At 39.2% G+C, this 19,184-nt stretch overlaps 4 protein-coding genes across 4 annotated transcripts in view; 2 read left to right on the forward strand and 2 right to left on the reverse strand.

Moving 5' to 3' along the window:
- Window positions 1-7,415, forward strand: part of LOC135947367 (uncharacterized) — a 25,392-nt gene extending 17,977 nt beyond the window's left edge. Inside the window, exons 2-10 of the mRNA XM_065496234.1 lie at window positions 4,325-4,594; window positions 4,717-5,025; window positions 5,091-5,274; window positions 5,783-5,983; window positions 6,041-6,152; window positions 6,205-6,580; window positions 6,663-6,855; window positions 6,915-7,063; window positions 7,120-7,415. Coding sequence (XP_065352306.1) covers window positions 4,325-4,594; window positions 4,717-5,025; window positions 5,091-5,274; window positions 5,783-5,983; window positions 6,041-6,152; window positions 6,205-6,580; window positions 6,663-6,855; window positions 6,915-7,063; window positions 7,120-7,194 — 1,869 coding nt within the window. The 3' untranslated portion in view covers window positions 7,195-7,415. The remainder of the gene's footprint in view (window positions 1-4,324; window positions 4,595-4,716; window positions 5,026-5,090; window positions 5,275-5,782; window positions 5,984-6,040; window positions 6,153-6,204; window positions 6,581-6,662; window positions 6,856-6,914; window positions 7,064-7,119) is intronic.
- On the reverse strand, window positions 7,398-13,430 carry LOC135947900 (DNA excision repair protein ERCC-6-like). Its single transcript, XM_065496879.1, has 18 exons — window positions 13,288-13,430; window positions 12,766-12,914; window positions 12,357-12,707; window positions 12,022-12,305; window positions 11,843-11,964; window positions 11,647-11,784; window positions 11,450-11,594; window positions 11,237-11,389; window positions 10,641-10,768; window positions 10,109-10,581; window positions 9,894-10,061; window positions 9,700-9,834; window positions 9,532-9,642; window positions 9,130-9,288; window positions 8,480-9,077; window positions 8,216-8,420; window positions 7,963-8,153; window positions 7,398-7,798 (listed from the first exon to the last, which is right to left on the reverse strand). The coding sequence occupies exons 2-18, from the start codon at window positions 12,898-12,900 to the stop codon at window positions 7,446-7,448; spliced, it is 3,849 nt and encodes a 1,282-aa protein (XP_065352951.1). The 5' UTR covers window positions 12,901-12,914; window positions 13,288-13,430; the 3' UTR covers window positions 7,398-7,445.
- Window positions 13,431-13,686: 256 nt separating this feature from the next.
- Window positions 13,687-17,551, forward strand: LOC135947905 (sialomucin core protein 24-like). The gene is made up of 5 exons (XM_065496890.1): window positions 13,687-13,964; window positions 14,696-14,995; window positions 15,484-15,597; window positions 15,659-15,784; window positions 16,097-17,551. The coding sequence occupies exons 1-5, from the start codon at window positions 13,883-13,885 to the stop codon at window positions 16,189-16,191; spliced, it is 717 nt and encodes a 238-aa protein (XP_065352962.1). The 5' UTR covers window positions 13,687-13,882; the 3' UTR covers window positions 16,192-17,551.
- Window positions 17,026-18,533, reverse strand: bcn92 (LYR motif-containing protein bcn92). The gene is made up of 3 exons (XM_065496891.1): window positions 18,387-18,533; window positions 18,208-18,328; window positions 17,026-17,304 (listed from the first exon to the last, which is right to left on the reverse strand). Exons 1-3 carry the CDS (start codon window positions 18,467-18,469, stop codon window positions 17,236-17,238), a joined length of 273 nt encoding a protein of 90 aa, XP_065352963.1. The 5' UTR covers window positions 18,470-18,533; the 3' UTR covers window positions 17,026-17,235.
- Between the last annotated feature and the right edge of the window lie 651 nt (window positions 18,534-19,184).

Genomic DNA, 19,184 nt, shown 5'->3' on the forward strand with positions numbered 1-19,184 from the left:
CAGACGATAAAAGTTTTTCAATTTCACAGGAATGACAGTTCAAATGATAAGAAATAGAATCACGTTGGTCATTTTGATGGACCCATCACAGTTTTTTTAAAATAAAATTCCAAAATTTTGCCTATAAAATAACTCGGCTCCATTTTCCGAAAATACCAGACGACAAAAGTTTTTCAAATTCACAGGAATGACAGTTCAAATGATAAGAAATAGAATCGCGTTGGTCATTTTGATGGACCCATCACAGTTTTTTTAAAATAAAATTCCAAAATTTTTTAAAAAAAATAATTGATTTTAAATTTTGAGATTACCAGACGATAAAAGTTTTTCAAATTCACAGGAATGACAGTTCAAATGATAAGAAATAGAATCGCGTTGGTCATTTTGATGGACCCATCACAGTTTTTTTAAAATAAAATTCCAAAATTTTTTAAAAAAAATAATTGATTTTAAATTTTGAGATTACCAGACGATAAAAGTTTTTCAAATTCACAGGAATGACAGTTCAAATGATAAGAAAAAGAATCGCGTTGGTCATTTTGATGGACCCATCACAGTTTTTTTAAAATAAAATTCCAAAATTTTTTAAAAAAAATAATTGATTTTAAATTTTGAGATTACCAGAAGATAAAAGTTTTTCAAATTCACAGGAATGACAGTTCAAATGATAAGAAAAAGAATCGCGTTGGTCATTTTGATGGACCCATCACAGTTTTTTTAAAATAAAATTCCAAAATTTTTTAAAAAAAATAATTGATTTTAAATTTTGAGATTACCAGAAGATAAAAGTTTTTCAAATTCACAGGAATGACAGTTCAAATGATAAGAAATAGAATCGCGTTGGTCATTTTGATGGACCAATCACAGTTTTTTTAAAATAAAATTCCAAAATTTTTTAAAAAAAATAATTGATTTTAAATTTTGAGATTACCAGACGATAAAAGTTTTTCAAATTCACAGGAATGACAGTTCAAATGATAAGAAATAGAATCGCGTTGGTCATTTTGATGGACCCATCACAGTTTTTTTAAAATAAAATTCCAAAATTTTTTCTATTAATTAACTCGGCTCTGTTTTCCGAAAATACCAGACGATAAAAGTTTTTCAAATTCACAGGAATGACAGTTCAAATGATAAGAAATAGAATCGCGTTGGTCATTTTGATGGACCCATCACAGTTTTTTTAAAATAAAATTCCAAAATTTTTCCTATAAAATAACTCGGCTCTGTTTTCCGAAAATACCAGACGACAAAAGTTATTGAAATTCACAGGAATGACAGTTCAAATGATAAGAAATAGAATCGCGTTGGTCATTTTGATGGACCCATCACAGTTTTTTTAAAATAAAATTCCAAAATTTTTCCTACTAATTAACACTGCCCTGTTTCCTGAAAGTACCAGACGACAAAAGTTTTTTAAAATCACAGGAATGACAGTTCAAATAATAAGAAATAGAATCGCGTTGGTCATTTTGATGGACCCATCACAGTTTTTTTAAAATAAAATTCCAAAATTTTTCCTATAAAATAACTCGGCTCTGTTTTCCGAAAATACCAGACGACAAAAGTTATTGAAATTCACAGGAATGACAATTCAAATGATAAGAAATAGAATCGCGTTGGCCATTTTGATAGGCCCATCACAGTTTTTTTAAAAATAAAATTCCAAAATTTTTCTAATTAACTAACTGGGCACTGTTTTCCGAGATTACCAGACGACAAAAGTTTTTCAAAATCACAGGTATCATCTTTCAAATGAATGGAAATACAAACGCGTTTTAAATTGTAAAAGAACCATAATGGACTAATTGTTTTTTCAAAATTAAATTCCAAGGATTTTTGTTTAATAATCGGCTGGACTAGCGGTCCAACTTTTTAGAGGCTTTTCCCGTCTTTATATGAAATAATGTCTAAGAGGAAGTAATTTTAACGTTAATGGATGCATTTTATACTGTTGAATTGTTTTATTGGTTAATATCAGCGATATTGCAGTACATCGTTACGCGTCCGGAAAAAAAGTAAATATGCATTGTGCGTCAGCGAACAAATGGTACATATGCATTCTGCGTCAGCGAACAAAAGGTAAACCTGCACTTTTCACGATTTTACAGGAGGAGGTTTTATTTGTTTGCTGACATTACCTAAAACTAACCGGTTTAACGACTCCAGACATTAAATTTGAGACTGAATGCCGCTCATTTCAAAAAATGATTCGACTTGATACATGCAACAGAAACGGAGAAATGGCACATTTCTCTGCCAGCATGCACGAGAGCCAGCAAATCAATCGATCAAATTTCAAAATTAAAATAGAAAGCGAAGCTGATAAACCGATTTCCACGACACAGAACTAATGCCAACCGATTTAACTACATAATACGACCGGTATTTAATGAATTAAAAAACCAATATAAGAAAGAAATCTGTCGATTTTTGACTTGAGCAAAAAATACGAGACTCTGGAACGCGTCTTTTTTCGTCTCTTAAATTAAAATAGCGATTGCAATTTGAGGTTGCGGCATCTGTTGACAATAAATTATCAAAAATAAATTGCAAAGTTTTCGTGCATTATCCATGAAGCACTCTGATAAATTGTGTCGCAACTAACCTCTTTTATCAAATAAAACGCATCACCAAATCTCGGGTTTGAGCCATCAGAATTGCAAAAATTGAACACCGTTTGGCTCGTCTCAACCTCCCCTAGACAGCCAACGGGTTTTGGGGGTGATCACCTACCCCACCTACCCCACCAACCCCAATTTCTGCTTTTTTTCTACCTCTGGAACTTTGTGCCACCCGAATCTCGGGTTTTAGTGGTCCTATTTACAAAAAATACGTACTGTTTGACTAGTCTTTGAATGAACTAAGTAACTGAATTGGTTTGAAGAGGGCAATTACTCGTCAACGTCGTTCCAAGGTGTTGAAACGGACAAAAAATGCTAAATTTCCCGTTATTGAGGGGGTTAAAAGGGGGTTGGGGGTTGGTTGGTCCCATACCCCTTTATTGCACTTGGGTACGTCAAGACGAGTCTAACGGTATGCGGTTTTTCAAAATCAGATGATTAGAAGTTGAGATTTGGGCGATCATCGAGCATATTATTGCATCGCGTCTTGATAAAAAAAAGCTTTGTGCACCCGAATCTCGGGTTGTGGTGGTCCTATTTACGAAAAATATGTACCGTTTGACTAGTTTTTAAGTGAACTAAGTAACTGAATGGGTTTAAAGAGGGCAATTACTCGTCAACGTCGTGCCAATGTGTTGAAACAGACGAAAAAATGCTAAATTTCCCGTTATTGAGGGGGTTAAATGGGGGTTGGGGGTTAGTGGGTCTCGTACCCCTTTAGTGCACTTTGGGACGTCGAGACGAGTCTAACGGTATGCGGTTTTTCAAAATCAGATGATTAGAAGTTGAGATTTAGTCGATCATCGTTTTTTAACAACCTCGAAAAACAAGGTTTTTCAAAATTTCCATTTTTTTTTAATAAAACGAAGAAAAACTCCAATCCAAATTTTAATGTTTTTAACTAAACTTTCTGTACTCTACAAAATGGCTATGGAAAAAATAAAAAATTTCAGTATATTGAATTTCAAATTCGAGTTTTAAATAAAAAATCAATTTTATGACCTTGACCTTTGACCTACCACTTTGAGGTCAATATAAAAGTTGTTTGCCATGTTGAGACGAGTTAAACGGTTTTTTAATTTTTGTTCTAGAACCATCCTGAGCAAAGTTACAAAGTACTCAAAATTCCCAGATTTTGACTTTCGAACGCCCGCAAAACCCGCAAAAATTAGAAATTCGGAGTTTTTTCAACTATTTTCTCGGTCAATTAAGGCAAAGTTTGCGCAAAAAAATTTTCTTCAAAGTCCATTGATCCCTGGACAAAAATTTGTTGATTTTCACCTTTTTCACAGATTTTTGCAAATGACATCTTTTGTCAGGCTATAAGCTAAATTTAAATTTTCCTTTATTTGCATATAGATGTCACTAGTGATGAAAAAATGAGTCACCCCATGTATTTTGACCCGAATTTTTCATTGGTGGAATAAAATCGTTTTGCGTCAAAAGTGCATATTTACCATTTTCACGATTTACCTTTTGACAGATGTACCATTTGTCCGCTGACGCACAATGCATATTTACTTTTTTTCCGGACGCGTAACGACATAATTTCATTGTTTTTAAATTGAATCACCGGTTGTATACAACCGGTTGTTTGATTTCGATAGTATCATTCGTTATCTATCGATATTTGGGCGCCCTCTAGTGGCCAGTGGCTAAAAGGATTCTAGTGGCTGGGACGAGTGGCTAACTTCACACAGCTCCGCAGCAGCGGCTTGAAACGACCAGATTTGGAGGGCAATCGTCCGACAGTGTCTCCTTCTGCTTCGGTGTCGAGCGCGGCGTCGACGCGCCCTCTCGAATGGGATTCGGGGGCCGACGTCGGCTACCTGCTGCAGAATGAGGAGCGGCAGTTGGCTGACGCTATCAAGAAACTCGGCATTGGCCTCGGCGGCAACAACAAGGGAATCAAGAAGAACACTGATTTGACTCGAGTTCGATTAGAAGAGCATGACATAAGGGCAAATAATGTAACTAATATTTTAGATCTGAGATACCTGACTGATTAAAAAACTATTGATTCAGATTTATTAACCTCATGAAAATTTTATACCAGACATAATATTATACTAATGAACAATTTTACTCAAAGGAAAGCTTGTTGAGTGGAGGTCAAAAAGCAACAGTAGACAGTTTCGTGGAAGAGGGTCTTTTGGGGGCTGGATGCGTGCCTTTGATGGAGTCGACGCCAAAATTAGCAGGGCTGCAGGCGTCCAAGGGGGCGGCGGAAGGCGGCAGCCGCACGACGCTGGCCAAAACAGCCTCCTCGTCATCGCTGGCCACGGTGGTGTCCAAGAATGGCCAGCTTGTAGCTGACAAGAAAGGAGCCGAGCTCATCTCAGATCTAACCAAAGGCCTACACCTGGTTAAATCCCTCATTGCCGAGACCAGGGGAGACAAAGTACGTCCAGTCTTGAGTCTTGCCTGGGCATTTATTTTTAAACTTAAATTTATTCATGATTGCAGGAGAAGCAGAGCAAGCTTCTAGCGCATGTGGTGAAGCAGTTGAAGACCGTGGAAGAGGGTCGCCAGCCCCACAGCCGCAGACAAAGGTTACGAAAACCCGCGCAGGAAGCGCAATCATCCAGTTCAACGCATGCAGAATCTTCAAGCAACTCCAGCAACATCGTACAACAGTTAAAGAATTCATGTAAATAATGACGTTCACTTATCCTGTTTTTTTTTTCTGTATAATGAATTGAATGAATTCTACTCTGCTGAAATTTATAAATGTTAGCTATTCCAAATATTTTTATGAAGGCTGCTTGAAAAAGACGTTGACATATCTATAAAACAAATAATAGTGTTATGTGCTGGAACACTCCTTGCCTCCTCCCACATATCCAGGATTTTTTTTGACTCAATAGGACACATGCTTATCATAGCAATGAAAACTCTCAGTGCCGAGGCAGTGCTGCTTTGCTTTAGACCGTTTATGTGTTTTCAAACCTACCCTGCAATGCGCGCAGTGACTAATAATATATAAGATCATTAAACTAGAGATATTTATAACATAGTTATTATGGCAGTGCTTTCGCACTGCAAAAGAGCACGGCCTGACTAGACAATCTCAGTTCAGCCAATTTTATATTCCTGCAGAGATAAGCTATTACAAAAAAATTCTGAAACAAAAAATAATGTATCATTCATTTTTGCAGTTAGAACTCGTCAGCAGGTGGGCGCTAGTGGAGATTCTTCAGGCAGCTTATTGACCCTGGAGTCTGCGCAAGAGGAGGACGCATGCCAGCGTTTGCTCTCAAGCATTTCCAGCCCCGAGGAGAACGGACTGTTAGAATGGGCAAATAGCCAAGAGCGTCTCGCCCTCTTCCCTCCAGATCCCAAACTGAACGAAGCCATTGGTATCTTTCCCTTTTGATTTACCACCTCCAGGGTAACCAATGTTGTAATTCTGACAGAACTGGCCGACGGCCCATTTGCTACCTTCCTGCAGGAATTCATTGACTACGAGTGCCGGCGTCAAGCTTGCTGGCGCAGTGATCTGCTCAACCTCATATCCAGGAGGGCAGCGTAAGTGACTTTCTAGGTTACATGACCCATGCACAGATTTATTAATTTTCAGTTTGCTTCGTCAGAAGAATGTCGAAACGAGCAGGAGGGAAAAATCTCTTTCAGTCAGCAGTGCCTCCTCTGTCAAAGCTGAGACACTTCCTCCTTCCCATCTTTTTCCCCTAAATCTAAACCCAGTTGCTCAAAATTCTCGGGATAAGGAGGAGAAGCAGCCAACCGGCAAGATTTTCCAACATATCATAGATCCTAAAACAGCTGCACCTGATCCAAAAAGCTTGACTGGGAATTCCAATAAGGCATCTGCTGACCTAGATGCAATTCTTTCCACGCCAGGTAAACTGACCTCACGTAAACCCAATGCCAAGAAGCCAGCCAGGGCAGTAATGAAAAAGGATTCTCCTTTGAGAGACGTAGACCTTCCATTGCAGGTAGAAAAATCCACTTTTTTCATTGAAGTTTTTATTCAATGTCTAATCATTAAAAAAATTAACACTATTTATCCTATTCTAGGAGCACTTGAAAAAGCGCCGTCCTAACTTTTTGAAGCAGGCAGAACAGAGGCGCAAGTGCCTGGCTTTACTGGGTGAGCGGCGCCTTCAGAGATGTGGCCAGCGACGCCAGGGTCTGAAGGAGCAGGTGCAACGCTACAGTGGCACTCTGCCAGATCACATTGACCTTGAACCTTTGCCCCCACCGCCATTAGGTAGTTGATTTACACATTTGTAGCATTCGGCCTAATACACTACACTTATTTGATTGTAGCGGTGAAGCGGCTGTTTACTCAGAAACAATTGAGGCAGCACACTGAGAATTTGTGCCGGAACCTTGAAGAGACCAGAAAGAAGGAGGAGGAACAAAAGCGTGAAGAGGAGCACAAGATGAACAGAATCATGGCGCAGATTTTCAATAGGGTACAATTTTGAAATTTTCTTGACTGCTTAACGTGTCTCTATCCATTTTTCTGCAGAAGCTGCAAAACCGGGTGCTGCATCGCAAAGTAGATCTGTCCAACTCTGTGAGTGTCATTACTGCTGGAGACTGATGAGCAACAAGTTCAATTCATGCAGGTGTCTTGTTGTGTCTTCAATCAAAGAGCTTCTTATCTAAAACTAGTAAGCAAAGTAGATTTCCTCGAACACCTCAATTCTCCCAAGTAGTTTGCTGATGTACCATCAACCTTCTTGACAGTGAAGCTTTAACTTGTAAAATACTTAAGAATGTATATTTTAAATAAATACGAAAATGTTTTGAATATTAAGAAAATATATATTTTTACTGTGGAAAACATTGTGATCAAGGAGCGTTGCGGAATTCGGGTTTTAATCTCCACACACCATTGCCGTTTGGGTCTCTATGGAATGTGGCGATTGACTTAAGCATGATCTTGAACAATGGACTTAGTTCAGCTCTAATTGCGCTTGAAGAAGCCTTCTGGAATCGCTGCAGCAGCTCATCAGTTGTCGCCTGACCATCGATGGAACCTCCAAAAGCCAGGAAGCATCTGATATCATCCAATAACTCAGACTCTTCTTCGGTTACATGTGTCCTGGATTCGCGCCTGCCACTGTCCTCAGCAGATCTCATCTGCACTATGTCAGGTGCAAATAAAGGCTCCTCAGCAAGCATAACTTCGGGGTCATCCAAATCTAAAAAAAATAAGTTTTTGCGTTGTTTACGTTCTGCAGAGATTTATTACGGATATACTATTTTCATCCCAATTAATAAGATTTCAGCAGAATGAGCCAAATTCAAATAATTAAAGTGCACGTTTCTGTAAATCATAATTTCAAGAGTAGAGATATATTTGTACCTTCAACAACTTGGGGAATTCCAGGGTTCTGTGGAGAGGGGGGTTTAATCAGTCTATTGCGCTTCTGCCAGATAGAGAGTAGGTCTTCAGCGGATACAGGCTCGCTGGGGTTGATGCTTATTGCTTCATCTTCATCTACAGGTGCCTTTCCCAAGGCAGCACTTGGCTTCCTCTTATTTTTACTCTTGCTCCTAGACTCATAATGAAATATACAAAATTATATATTATATAAAAAATAGTAATTGATTCATACTTCTTAGCTTCATGGGGCGATCTGAGATGGCCGTGGGACCCGGTCCACGTAGGAACACCTGCAGAGGCAGAAAAACATCGCTGCTGAGACTCTTTGAGTCGTGCAATGGCTTCCTCGGCAACGTGCCGTGCCTCTCTTTCCACAAGAGCGTAATCTGAACCACCTCCATCCATGATTTGATCGTGTTTTAAGGCAGTTTGCAAGCCTTCAAACGAAGGAGCCGATTAATTAATTGGAGTTTTTGCGTTGATCACTCAATATTACCTGATTTCTTAAAGAGCTTCCGCAAGACGTAGTCATCCTGGTGCTCAGGGCACTGTTCTTCCTCAATGCCCTGCTGATCACTGACCAGCTCTGCAAAGTCACCCTGACGAACCAGATTGGCAACCCGTTCACCTTCGAATTTAGCACCTATCTTCTTGTGTTTGCTCCTTTTCTCCTTTTTAGCTGGCTCCTTGTTTTTTTCTTCTACAGGTTCAGTCTTAACCTCTACAGAGGTGTCAGGCGGCTGAGCTTTTGCACCAATCTGCCTGCTGAGGCGCTGCGCCAGCTCTCTCATCTTAGCCACCTTGTCCTTGGTAAACTGTACGTCTGGTTGAACAGTTTCAGTTTTGGTCCTATTCAGGTCCTTCTTTCTGGGCACGGCTACTTCTGACCCTGTTCCAGCAAAGATGGCGGCCGTCTCTGTGCTGTTCTCCTTGCCCTCATTCAGGGTAAACAGCTCAAATAGATCGTTAGACTTGAAAAACCGCCGCTGCTTTGGGTTTTTCAGCACTTTGTTGGTGAGGAACTGCTTGAAAACCTGTCGGTGGTAAATCTTCTCTTCGATTGTACCAGAGGTTATCAGTCGGTACACAGTCACCTTTGGATATATATATTTTTATTTATTTCCCCATTTCCAGAGCATCTCTTACCTGGCTCTTCTGACCAATACGCCACGCACGTTCTCTGGCTTGAGTATCGGTCGCAGGGTTCCAGTCGGGATCGAAGATAATCACCCTGTTAGCGCCAGTCAAGTTTACACCCAGGCCTCCCACCCTCGTTGTAAGCAAAAATATGAAGTGTGCAGGATTCTGTAAGAAAATAAATATTTAATTTAAATGATCAGGAATCAGGATTCATTTTTAAAATATACATACATTTTTAACTTTAAAAATAATATTCTCATTAAAATGTGCGATTTGTACTGTCGTGGATTTGGTGCCAGTTTACATTGATGAAACCCCAGTGAAACTTGTTTCCAATCATATTAAATTTTCAACAGTGATAAAGGCAAGCTCATTCTCAGACGAAAATAAGAAAACTACAAAACTAACATTATTGAATTCAGCAATAAGTGGTTGTCTGGAGGCAATGGCTGTTGTTCCATCCAGCTTGAGATAGCGATAACACTGTTGGATTAGCAGATTTTCCAGAATGCACATCATCTGTAAACCAGCAAATGATCTCAATATTATATTCTAAAAATTCTCATGTCCTCTCACCTGTCGTCCTTGCGTAAAAAGGAGAACGCGATGGCCTTGCTTGTTCCACATCTTAAGCAGCTGCTGGACAACAATCATCTTGCCGGAGCGCTCCCAGTGCCCATATTGCTCTTCTTTAGGTAGCGAATTGTCATCCTATCAATGACAATTAAAAGTCAATTCAAAAAAAATACAAGCATATCCAGCACACATACTAGTTTAGAACAGTTGCCAAAAAGATCAGGGTGGTTGCAAATCTTCCTCAAGTTAATCAATCCAACAAAAATCTTGAGCCTGCCGCTGAGGATGTTGCTCACTAGACTAGAGTTGACATATTGCTGGTACAAACTACGCTGTTCTTCTGTAAGCTTGCAAAACAACACCTGAGGAAAAAATTTGTCACTCAATATCACATAAAAAATAGACCCACTTGTTCATTTTTAGGAGGCAACATAATGTGGTTCTTGACGTCGGCCTTCATTCTGCGCAAGAGGTATGGTTTGATGGTCTCCTTCAGGGTAAGCGCGCAATGAAAGGCGGTGGCTACCTGTACTTCAGAGGCATTGGCATAGCCTCCCTGTGTAATAGGGACAGAGAAGTTGGCCAGGAAGTCAGGCAGAGTGCCCAATTTGCTTGGGTAGACAAAGTCGAAAAGAGACCACAGCTCTTTCAAGTTGTTCTGCATGGGCGAGCCTGTTAAGGCTAATCTGTGTGGCGTGGCGATACGCTTTGCCGCAAGGGTGGCTTGTGCGTCTGGATTTCGGATCTTGTGTCCTTCATCAAGAATTAGCAGGTGCCAGGAACGGCGCAAAAAGGTCTCCTGAAGATTAACCAGACCCTGATAGGATGTTACAATTATCCCTCCGTTTTCAGACATCTCCTTGACTAGTTTAGACTTAGGCTCTGTGAGGGAAAATATCTAAATACTCAAAAATTTTACTTTGCCTCAATTTTGAACTCACGTGAAGAGGAGCCAGACTCGTGCAGAATAGCTACTCTAAGAGGTGGCCACCAGGCGTGCATCTCCTTCACCCACTGGTGCATCACAGTGGTTGGACAAACAAGGATCGTTGGGCCCAAACCTCGGAAGCTGAAATATTCAATAGCATTGAATTGCATGATTATGTGTACTCATTTTACATCATGAATGAATTACTTAAATTTAAATGTGATGATTTATTCAATATTTGATTTAATTATTTGTGTTAATTGACATTTTTGCAAATGTTTGGGCAGCACAGGTGATATTACAACGTTGCACTGAAGACACACAAATCTAATTCCAATAATTATATTGCTATGTTCATTTTTCAAAACGTTAAAGTGAAGAAAGTGATTAAGTCAGAGTGTTCCAAATACGTTTCAATATGTATTTCAAATTAAAACCACTGTCTGTTTGCTTCACAGATTGCAGTACAAATCATGTCTGATAAAAATTACCGCCTTTCTGACTTTTGGTAGGTAATTAGGAGATCAAATTATGGAGCATAGGTGGAATGAGAAATACAATGTTAGATGAGGCCTCGCACAAATAACATGAGTGAGCATTTAAACTTACTTGGTGTGCCTGGATTTGATCCTGCTGACCTTTAGAGCGGCAAGGAAGGCGATGACTTGAATTGTCTTTCCAAGACCCATTTCATCCCCAAGAATGCCACCCGCACCATTTTGATAAAGCTCCCACATCCACTGGACGCCCACCTGTTGGTATCTATTGGAAGAATGTCACATCCTATATAGCACTTCAATAAGCATTGCGGGGTTAGTTTACTTGTACAGCCTGCTCCAGATAGACATGGGCACTTGTAGGTAGCTATCAAGTTGATGGGTCTCCTCGTCCTCAACTCCACCTTGCGCCTTCCACTCTTCAATGCGCGCCTCATAATCTTCCAGGCTTCCATCGTCAATCGTTTGGTCTGAAATATAACCTTTATGTTTAACAGACCTATATTCCTGAGGCTGGTCTACCTTTTCTCCTTTTCTTATTAGCTCTTCGGTTGCTAGTGTTTTCCCACTCACTGTCGTCAGTGTTGTATTCGCTTTCTTCTGAAACCGGCCTCAACTCATTTTTTCTCTTATTCGACTTCTTTTTTCCCATTTCGGTGTCTGCAAAAATGGTTTATTTACTCAACAATTGCTGCAAAAAATAGTAGAGTTTACGGACATGGATCAAAATCATCATCTCCACCAGAACTAGGCACAAAATCAGGGTCTTCTTGCTCATCCAACCAAATTGAGTGATTCTCTGATGCTACTTTCCCCGGATCTCTCCGCTTGCTCATAGCGCTGGATTCACAGAAAAATTTTTAAATGGGTAAATTATCAAATTAAGTCAAGTAGCACCTCTTTGAAGTCTTGGATCCAAGTTTAAGTTTTTTCTTTCTCTTGTTAGGCATTAAAACACTCCTCTTAAGGGGACTGCTCTTTGACTTTTCAACTTTTCCAGACGCATGACCCAATTTTGTCTTCTTTCCTTTGTATTGCAGACCCACTTTTGACTGATTCTGAAAATACTTTTGCAGTCCTGACATTTCAGAGGAAAGCATGGTCCCAAAGGGAGTCATTTCTCCCAGACGCACCATCCTTTCTTCAGCAGTCTCCTCCTTTATTTCTTCTTTTTCCTCTGCCTACAAAACCAGGGCTTAATATTTATCACAACAATACTAACAAAAGCACACTTTTGGCTCAGAATAATCATAAAGAGAGTATTTTTGCTGCAGAAGTGTCTTGTGTCTTTCTTTGAGCTCATCCAGGGTCTTCTTTTTTGCCTCCTGTTCCTTGCGAATGCTGGTCATCTGTGTCCTCAGAGCTCCAGAGCTGAGTAGAACTCTCAGCAGACTATCATCCTTGCAGATTTGTTCCTCAGCCAGCTGGATTTCAGTGGCAATACAACCTATCTCCTTGTCCAACTTTTGCTCTTCTTGTTCCTTTTCCTGTCGTTCCAGCGCTTCGTCCACCTGCTGCAGGATGCCTTGTTCCAATGCCTCCTGGCGATACACACTAATGCCCAAATTTTGGATTTCCTCATCCTATATTGGTTATTTAAAATACAAATTTGGGTCAACACTGTATAACAAGCGATATTACCTGATCCTCTTGAGAAATCTCCTCAATTAAAGTCCGATCAATAGCAAATTTTTCATGTTGCCCTGGTCTGTGGGTCTGTGCAATTCGAGTGGCGTCCGCCACTTCAGTAAGGTTCGCGGCACTGTCCATGTCCATTCTAAGAGTCAGTCCTGCAAAAATTTTAACTTCATGTTACTTAATTAGGAAAACGTTGAAAAAATGCGTGGGAAAAACTAACTGCTGTCAGATTCAAATGCTGGATAAAATTTATTCTAATAATTGAACTAGATAATTATGTAATTTTTTCATTATTTATTTTGAAAAAATTACAGTTTTCACCGCCAAGTTAAAGTTTTTGAGACTCCTACTTTTAAATGGAATTCTCATAAAAAACTGGCGAGTTGATGTGTAGCCTGGCAGAAACTGTAACTTAACCATAATATCATAATTAATTATTTTGACCAAAGAAAATTTGTAGGCCAACAGTTGACAGAAGGCATCAATATTAAAAAAATAAAGCCACTCGATTTCCGGTATTACAACCTTGAACAATTTTCCTTTAATAATGTTCTTCAGACTTGAAGTTCATGCGCCAAGTGATGAAACGCATGAGTGTGTGTGTACTTTACTCTAGGTCTGCTATGTTCTGTAGTTCCGTCATTCAACATTCAACCAAATCAAACAGGAACATGAAATACGTAAAAGAAGAGCTGTAGACTTCAGCTTTGACGTATTAAATACCTCATTGTTTTCATGTCCAAAATGGAAGTTTTTGAGGGAGTAGATAAATAGCGTTGATATAATGGCGACCAGGATAGCATAGATCCAAAATATTTGTGTTGCAGATCAAATAGGTGAAGTTAAAGGCGAGAAGTATTTAACTCTGTTATGCACTCCATTATCACTCCTAATTTTGTGGCGACTGCGCGCAGGCTGCTGCGCATTTGTTAGAAAAATACTGCTGCTGGTACTCCCTCATTCGTTGCTGGCAGATCCTTGTTTCTTTTCCTCCTTCGTGTCTTGTGACCAGTCGAGTCGGCGGCTAAACCGTTTCGTCGCCAGGGCAGTAGCCGGAGGAAAGCGAGGAAAGAGTGTTTTTGGCGAGTTAAGTTCCGGAAAGAGCTAAAGATCGTGCACGATGGCCGCCTGGACAACGGCACTGGCCTGCTTCGTGGCCTCTGCACTGCTGGTACTCACCACAGCCCAACAGATTCCCACAGGTGATTGCCTTAACCGATGTTCATTGCACATTTTGGACATTATCGACGATTGCGTCGGATCCTGACGTGTTTTGCCGTCACCTGGTCTGACGGTCACCAACGTCTAAAGTCGCTTGACGCGTGGCTAGCATAATATCTATTTGAAACCCAACTCGGCAAAAGTGCTGGAAACGTCTCGCGTTATCAGCAGAGGAAGCTGAAACTGGCCTCTGCCGCCTCTGGCCTTTAAAGAATGCCTATCCATTCAGAGCCGGGACCTGACTTATTATGATAATAATTATTACAAATTATGATTTTGAGGGGCGTTAATCTTCTACATAATAACTTGGTTCAAACACACATTAACACCAATCATGATGAAATTTTAGAAGCAAATTTAACCTTGGATAGAAGATATAAACTGTATTACATGTATTTTCGCCAGCGGAATCCTGCACTGATCAATCGTGATACTTCGCTAAATTTTGATAATATATCACCTACATAAATATCTAACTTATTGTGTAATCCGGGATGATATATATGTCCATAATAAAAGCTTAACGTAATCCACCGTAAATGTGTCTCAACGAATTAGAGAAATCCGATAATATATTGTGTTGATTGAACTGAAACACCCGGTCGCACCCTCTCTTTGATACAAAGCGCAGTTAAATTTCCTGTTCACTTCTCTGTACTTTTTGAAGTTTTAAAATGTTTGGTTAATGCAAATAAAATATGTATGTTTTCAGATTGTTTGTCAATTAAGAATTGCAGCAGCTGTGTGTTGGCCAATAATTGCACATGGACTTTGAACGAGAACAACCAATCATCCTGTACCAATGTGGACACAAAATTTGCCTCAAAGGCAAGCAAGCTTGATGAGTGCAAATGGCTGACTAATTGCAATCTCAAGGAAAATTGCTTGAGTTGCACTGAATTGAAGTACAATGGCAATCAAACCTGCCAGTTTGACACAAAACACAATCTGTGCTCTTTCCTTATCACTCACACCGACGCTGCTGATGATCTTGTGGATCAACCAGATAAATGTAAGTTATATAAGTCAGGTTGAAATTGAGAATTCCCGGGATATATTCATGTATTTCTGTGCTAGTCAAGTAGCTGAAAAGTTAAAATCAGCCGAGCTGTGATTAAATTTTCATACAAGGAAAGTGAGCGCCTATGATAAGAAAATATTTTTCAATTTGATTATTGAATCACTAGTGGGACAGGATGTGTGCTTTAACGTTGTGGTAGTATATTATGTTGATTTACTAGAGATGTTTTAATATCTCTGTGCTGTTTTATTCCATTTAAAATAACATAGTGATATTAAAATGTAAAGAACGAGGCACGTTTGACCACAACGTGCTCTTGTGTCAAATGCACAATGTAATTGTACTTACAAATATATGTTATTTTTTTATATTTGACCTTTTTTAATTCAAAAATATTCTTTGAACCTTACGCTCTAGTATAATCCTATGTCAATATAATTAAGTCTTGGTTTTAACATATTATTTGATATCAACACTAGGCAAAGATTTTCCAACACCGTCTGTTCCAACCACAACCCCCACTACAACCACAAGCAGCATCAACACCACCACATCTACCAGCACTACTTCAACCACCACTTCAACCTCGACCAGTAAGGCCCTTCATGCTTATTTCATTGTTTGTCAATATTCTTATATTGTGATTCTTTCCAGCGACCCCGAGTACCACTACACCTACGACGACTGTTCCAACTACCACATCAACTAAAGCCCCATCCACCACAGTCGCTCCTGTTCCTCCTGTGCCTGGGCGCAAGTTTGATGGCCCCAGCTTCATAGGTAGATGAATTTTTTACCATTTTGCTTATTTAAAAGAACATTGAAAGGAATCTAACTGCATAGGCATATGTCTTCAGAATTAAAAATTGGAAATTATGCTATGAACAGATTAGACCATTCAGAATTTTGTATCATATTCAGTCAAAATACTTAGAACGTGATTAGAGCACTTAGAGGATGTCAATATTAGTTCAGATTTAACGATTTTTAGCTGTCGTGTTATGCGATCTTATTTTAGCAAACTCTTGCTTCAGCAACCCTGAAAATTTAAATAACTCATCAAACTAATATCATTCATCAATTGGTTTGCAGGAGGGATAGTTCTGGCTCTGGGCTGCATGGCCATCTCTTTTGTCGCCTGGAAGTTCTACAAGGCGCGCACTGAGCGCAACTACCACACTCTGTGATAAGCGAAAACGTTTGATGCTGTTTATTGTAGATGCCTACAGAATCTGATGCACTCAGAGTTCATGATGTTTGGGTTTTTATGTTCTTCAAGCTACTTTGGTGAGAAACGAGGTGTTATTTTTCTACATTTCCATTTTTATCTAAATGAATTGTAGTGTCCAAAATTATAAAGTAGAAAAATATTTTTGTTTTTGCAGCTACTAATAATAATAGTTCGTCTAGGATATCATATTTGGAGCTGTGTTGACCATTTTTTTTAATTGGTAGATTAGAGCTATTTTTTAATCAATTTGCCTTTGATGATCATACTGTTTTCTTTGTCCTAATGACAACCGATATTGAGCAACAGTATTTTTCTGGGGATTGGGACGTTAAATTATGTTTAACACAATAGAATGTTAAAAACTAGCCAGTATCGAGTTGCGTAGTGAACAACTAAGCAATGGGATTGTTAGCTGAGAAGGCAAGGATGATATGAAGAATGGAAATGCTGATTTAGCAAAAGAGATTCTCTGAGTTAGTTGCAAACATTGAGAGCTGCGTCAGTAAGTGAGTTTCGTAAAAACAGTAATGAAAGTAAAGTACGCAAAAATAAACACCTCATTAATCATCAAAGTAGGAAAGCCAAACTCATGAATTTAATGGGTGAATGGGGGTGGGGGGGCTAGTTACATCAAGGAGTAAAGGAGGGAGAGAAAAGAGAGCTGTTCTTGTTTGCCATTTCACCGCACCGTCCAGTGGCATTCCTTTTCTATTAGAATTCAATTTAACTCAACTGAAGTGTGAAACTTTGGTAACACTTGTTTCGGGGAATATGAACAAAATATGGAATCTCTGAGGCCCAGGATCCGTCACATGTTTGTACGTAAACACAAGCGTGGCTTTTATTGATGCAATTTAATACAATAGAAGTTACAATTTGCTATTCACACACTTTCACAACATATAATACAATAGGCTTAGTCTGCTGTGCGTGCTCTTTGCTGACCCTCGAGCACAATTTCTCGCTATTCACACATAAGTAATGTAAGTTGCGGTAAATCTCATGACAGCACCTCGCCTGGCTTCTCAATCACCAATTTCTCAGTCTTGAACATGCGGCTGATCATCGCCTGCAAAAAAGCATCACGTTGTGACTGAGGATGCGGTATATATGTCGGGGAGGAGTCAAACACAAAGAGCACAGCTTTTTTGTTTCAAACGTTGAAGCGCAGGTGCATTCAAGAAACTAGAAAATTAGTAATCCTAACGTTTAACTATTTCTGATTGTAAACCCAAATAAAATATAAGAAAGACTTGCTCTGAATATATTAAAGAGACCAAACAATATGAAGAATATATTTAATTTGACAATGTTGACCTGAGTGTTTTAATTTGAGCTATACCCCTAACAAAAACCGATTATCTATTTCTTCCAAGAAGTACAATTATGAGCGGAGTGTATACTTCTACTTTTCTGTCACCATGTGGCCCCTATTAAACAATCGCTAGTGGTGGTCAGTTTAAATGGTCAGAGACAGCAATTTTATTATATGCGCCACAGGAGCAGAATGCTCCACATTCAGCGTTTAGCCATGCCTACCATAATGCAGTGATATTCTTGTTTTTTTTTTTGTTTGAGCCACTGGAAAGGTGAGAAACACTGCAGTCAGTGGAGAGTAGGCGCTAGTGCGCCAGCCCATTCAGCTATTTCAGCATTTCAAGTCACTACACCGAAACCACCTCTGGCCATCTCTAACATTTGGCAGCCAGTATTAGATCCCCGAATTGCTAAAATATCTACCACTGCTCTGATACTCCTGAGAATGCCTTAACAATGCGGGCTCAACTACTAATATCAAATAAAATTATACGAATATTTCATGTAACATCCAAAATAAATTGCATGATTTAGAAAATTGTCGCTGGAGCTATATGTATGATACTTGAAGGTTTTGTGTCTCATGACTCATGATGTCCACCGGTCCCACCCACCAATGAAGAGAATATGAAAACAAACAGCAAAAATCTGGTACCTGTCTCTTGATCAAATCAAGCTGTTGTTGTCCAAACTTGATTTCTTTCTCAATGACAGACTGATCAGTGAGCTGCTTGTTCTCTTTGAACGCGTCTCTCGTCCGTCTTGCAGCATAATTCCTGCGTGTCAAGTAAGGTTTAGAACATCAGGACGTCAGATTGCGAAATTCCAACAAACCGAAAGTTGTAACCATCAAACTTCTGGCCCTCTCGCATTAAATCCTTGAAGAGACGCAGAATCCTCACCTTACTTGCGGCCATCGTTGTCGATTTTCTGCTTTGAATGAATCACGTGACTGCAAGAGTCTGTTATGGGCTAGACGCAACGCACACGCTCAAAACAGGTCTTACTTAGCCAGGCGCGGCCAGGCGCCACGTTAAAAGCAGCAGGCGAAGGGGCTACGGGCTCCTCCTTCTTTCATCCGTTCCCTGCGGCCTGCTGCCTGCTCAGCCTGCTTTGGAAATTTGTGTGAGTTAGGCGCGAAACGGTTCCTATTAACATGTAATTCTGGCTTCGCCATTTCTTCTCATCCTCTTTAGATTAATATTATGGTTTATTAAACGCAAAGAGTTGGATTTAATAAAATATTTTAATAAAATTAATGTACATACTGCCATTTTTGATAAAGCTGAGAAAAGAGAAAACTTGATCGTCATAAATTTATTATTTTTATTACGTAAAAAGACAATAAAAATGTAACTATCACGCCATTAAGGCAATATTAACTTCTCATGATATTAATTGAAGAAAATGTATTCCAGAATTCCGCAGCTATTTAATATACGGCGTCGTTTATATCAAGATTTAGGATGTTTACGAAATTAATATTTAAGATTATGTATCATAGAATAATATACAGTGTTTATGATAGCCATAGTATAGTCCGAGTTTACCTCTGAAAATCATAGTGAAATAATAATAATTATAATGAAAAAGATGTTTTTTCTGAGATAATTCTTTAATAAATTAACTTAA

The sequence above is a fragment of the Cloeon dipterum genome, chromosome 1 (genome assembly GCF_949628265.1).
Source record: "Cloeon dipterum chromosome 1, ieCloDipt1.1, whole genome shotgun sequence".
NCBI classification, from domain to species: domain Eukaryota; kingdom Metazoa; phylum Arthropoda; class Insecta; order Ephemeroptera; family Baetidae; genus Cloeon; species Cloeon dipterum.

Coding starts and splice junctions, on each gene's coding strand:
- LOC135947900 (XM_065496879.1), bottom strand. CDS start 12,900: ATGGACATGGACAGTGCCGCGAACCTTACTGAAGTGGCGGACGCCACT. Junction 12,708..12,765: donor AGATTTCTCAAGAGGATCAG/GTAATATCGCTT, acceptor TAACCAATATAG/GATGAGGAAATCCAAAATTT. Junction 8,421..8,479: donor GAAGCTCTTTAAGAAATCAG/GTAATATTGAGT, acceptor CTTCGTTTGAAG/GCTTGCAAACTGCCTTAAAA.
- LOC135947905 (XM_065496890.1), top strand. CDS start 13,883: ATGGCCGCCTGGACAACGGCACTGGCCTGCTTCGTGGCCTCTGCACTG. Junction 13,965..14,695: donor AGCCCAACAGATTCCCACAG/GTGATTGCCTTA, acceptor GTATGTTTTCAG/ATTGTTTGTCAATTAAGAAT. Junction 15,785..16,096: donor TGATGGCCCCAGCTTCATAG/GTAGATGAATTT, acceptor ATTGGTTTGCAG/GAGGGATAGTTCTGGCTCTG.
- bcn92 (XM_065496891.1), bottom strand. CDS start 18,469: ATGGCCGCAAGTAAGGTGAGGATTCTGCGTCTCTTCAAGGATTTAATG. Junction 18,329..18,386: donor TTTGATGGTTACAACTTTCG/GTTTGTTGGAAT, acceptor CTTGACACGCAG/GAATTATGCTGCAAGACGGA. Junction 17,305..18,207: donor TTGATTTGATCAAGAGACAG/GTACCAGATTTT, acceptor GCTTTTTTGCAG/GCGATGATCAGCCGCATGTT.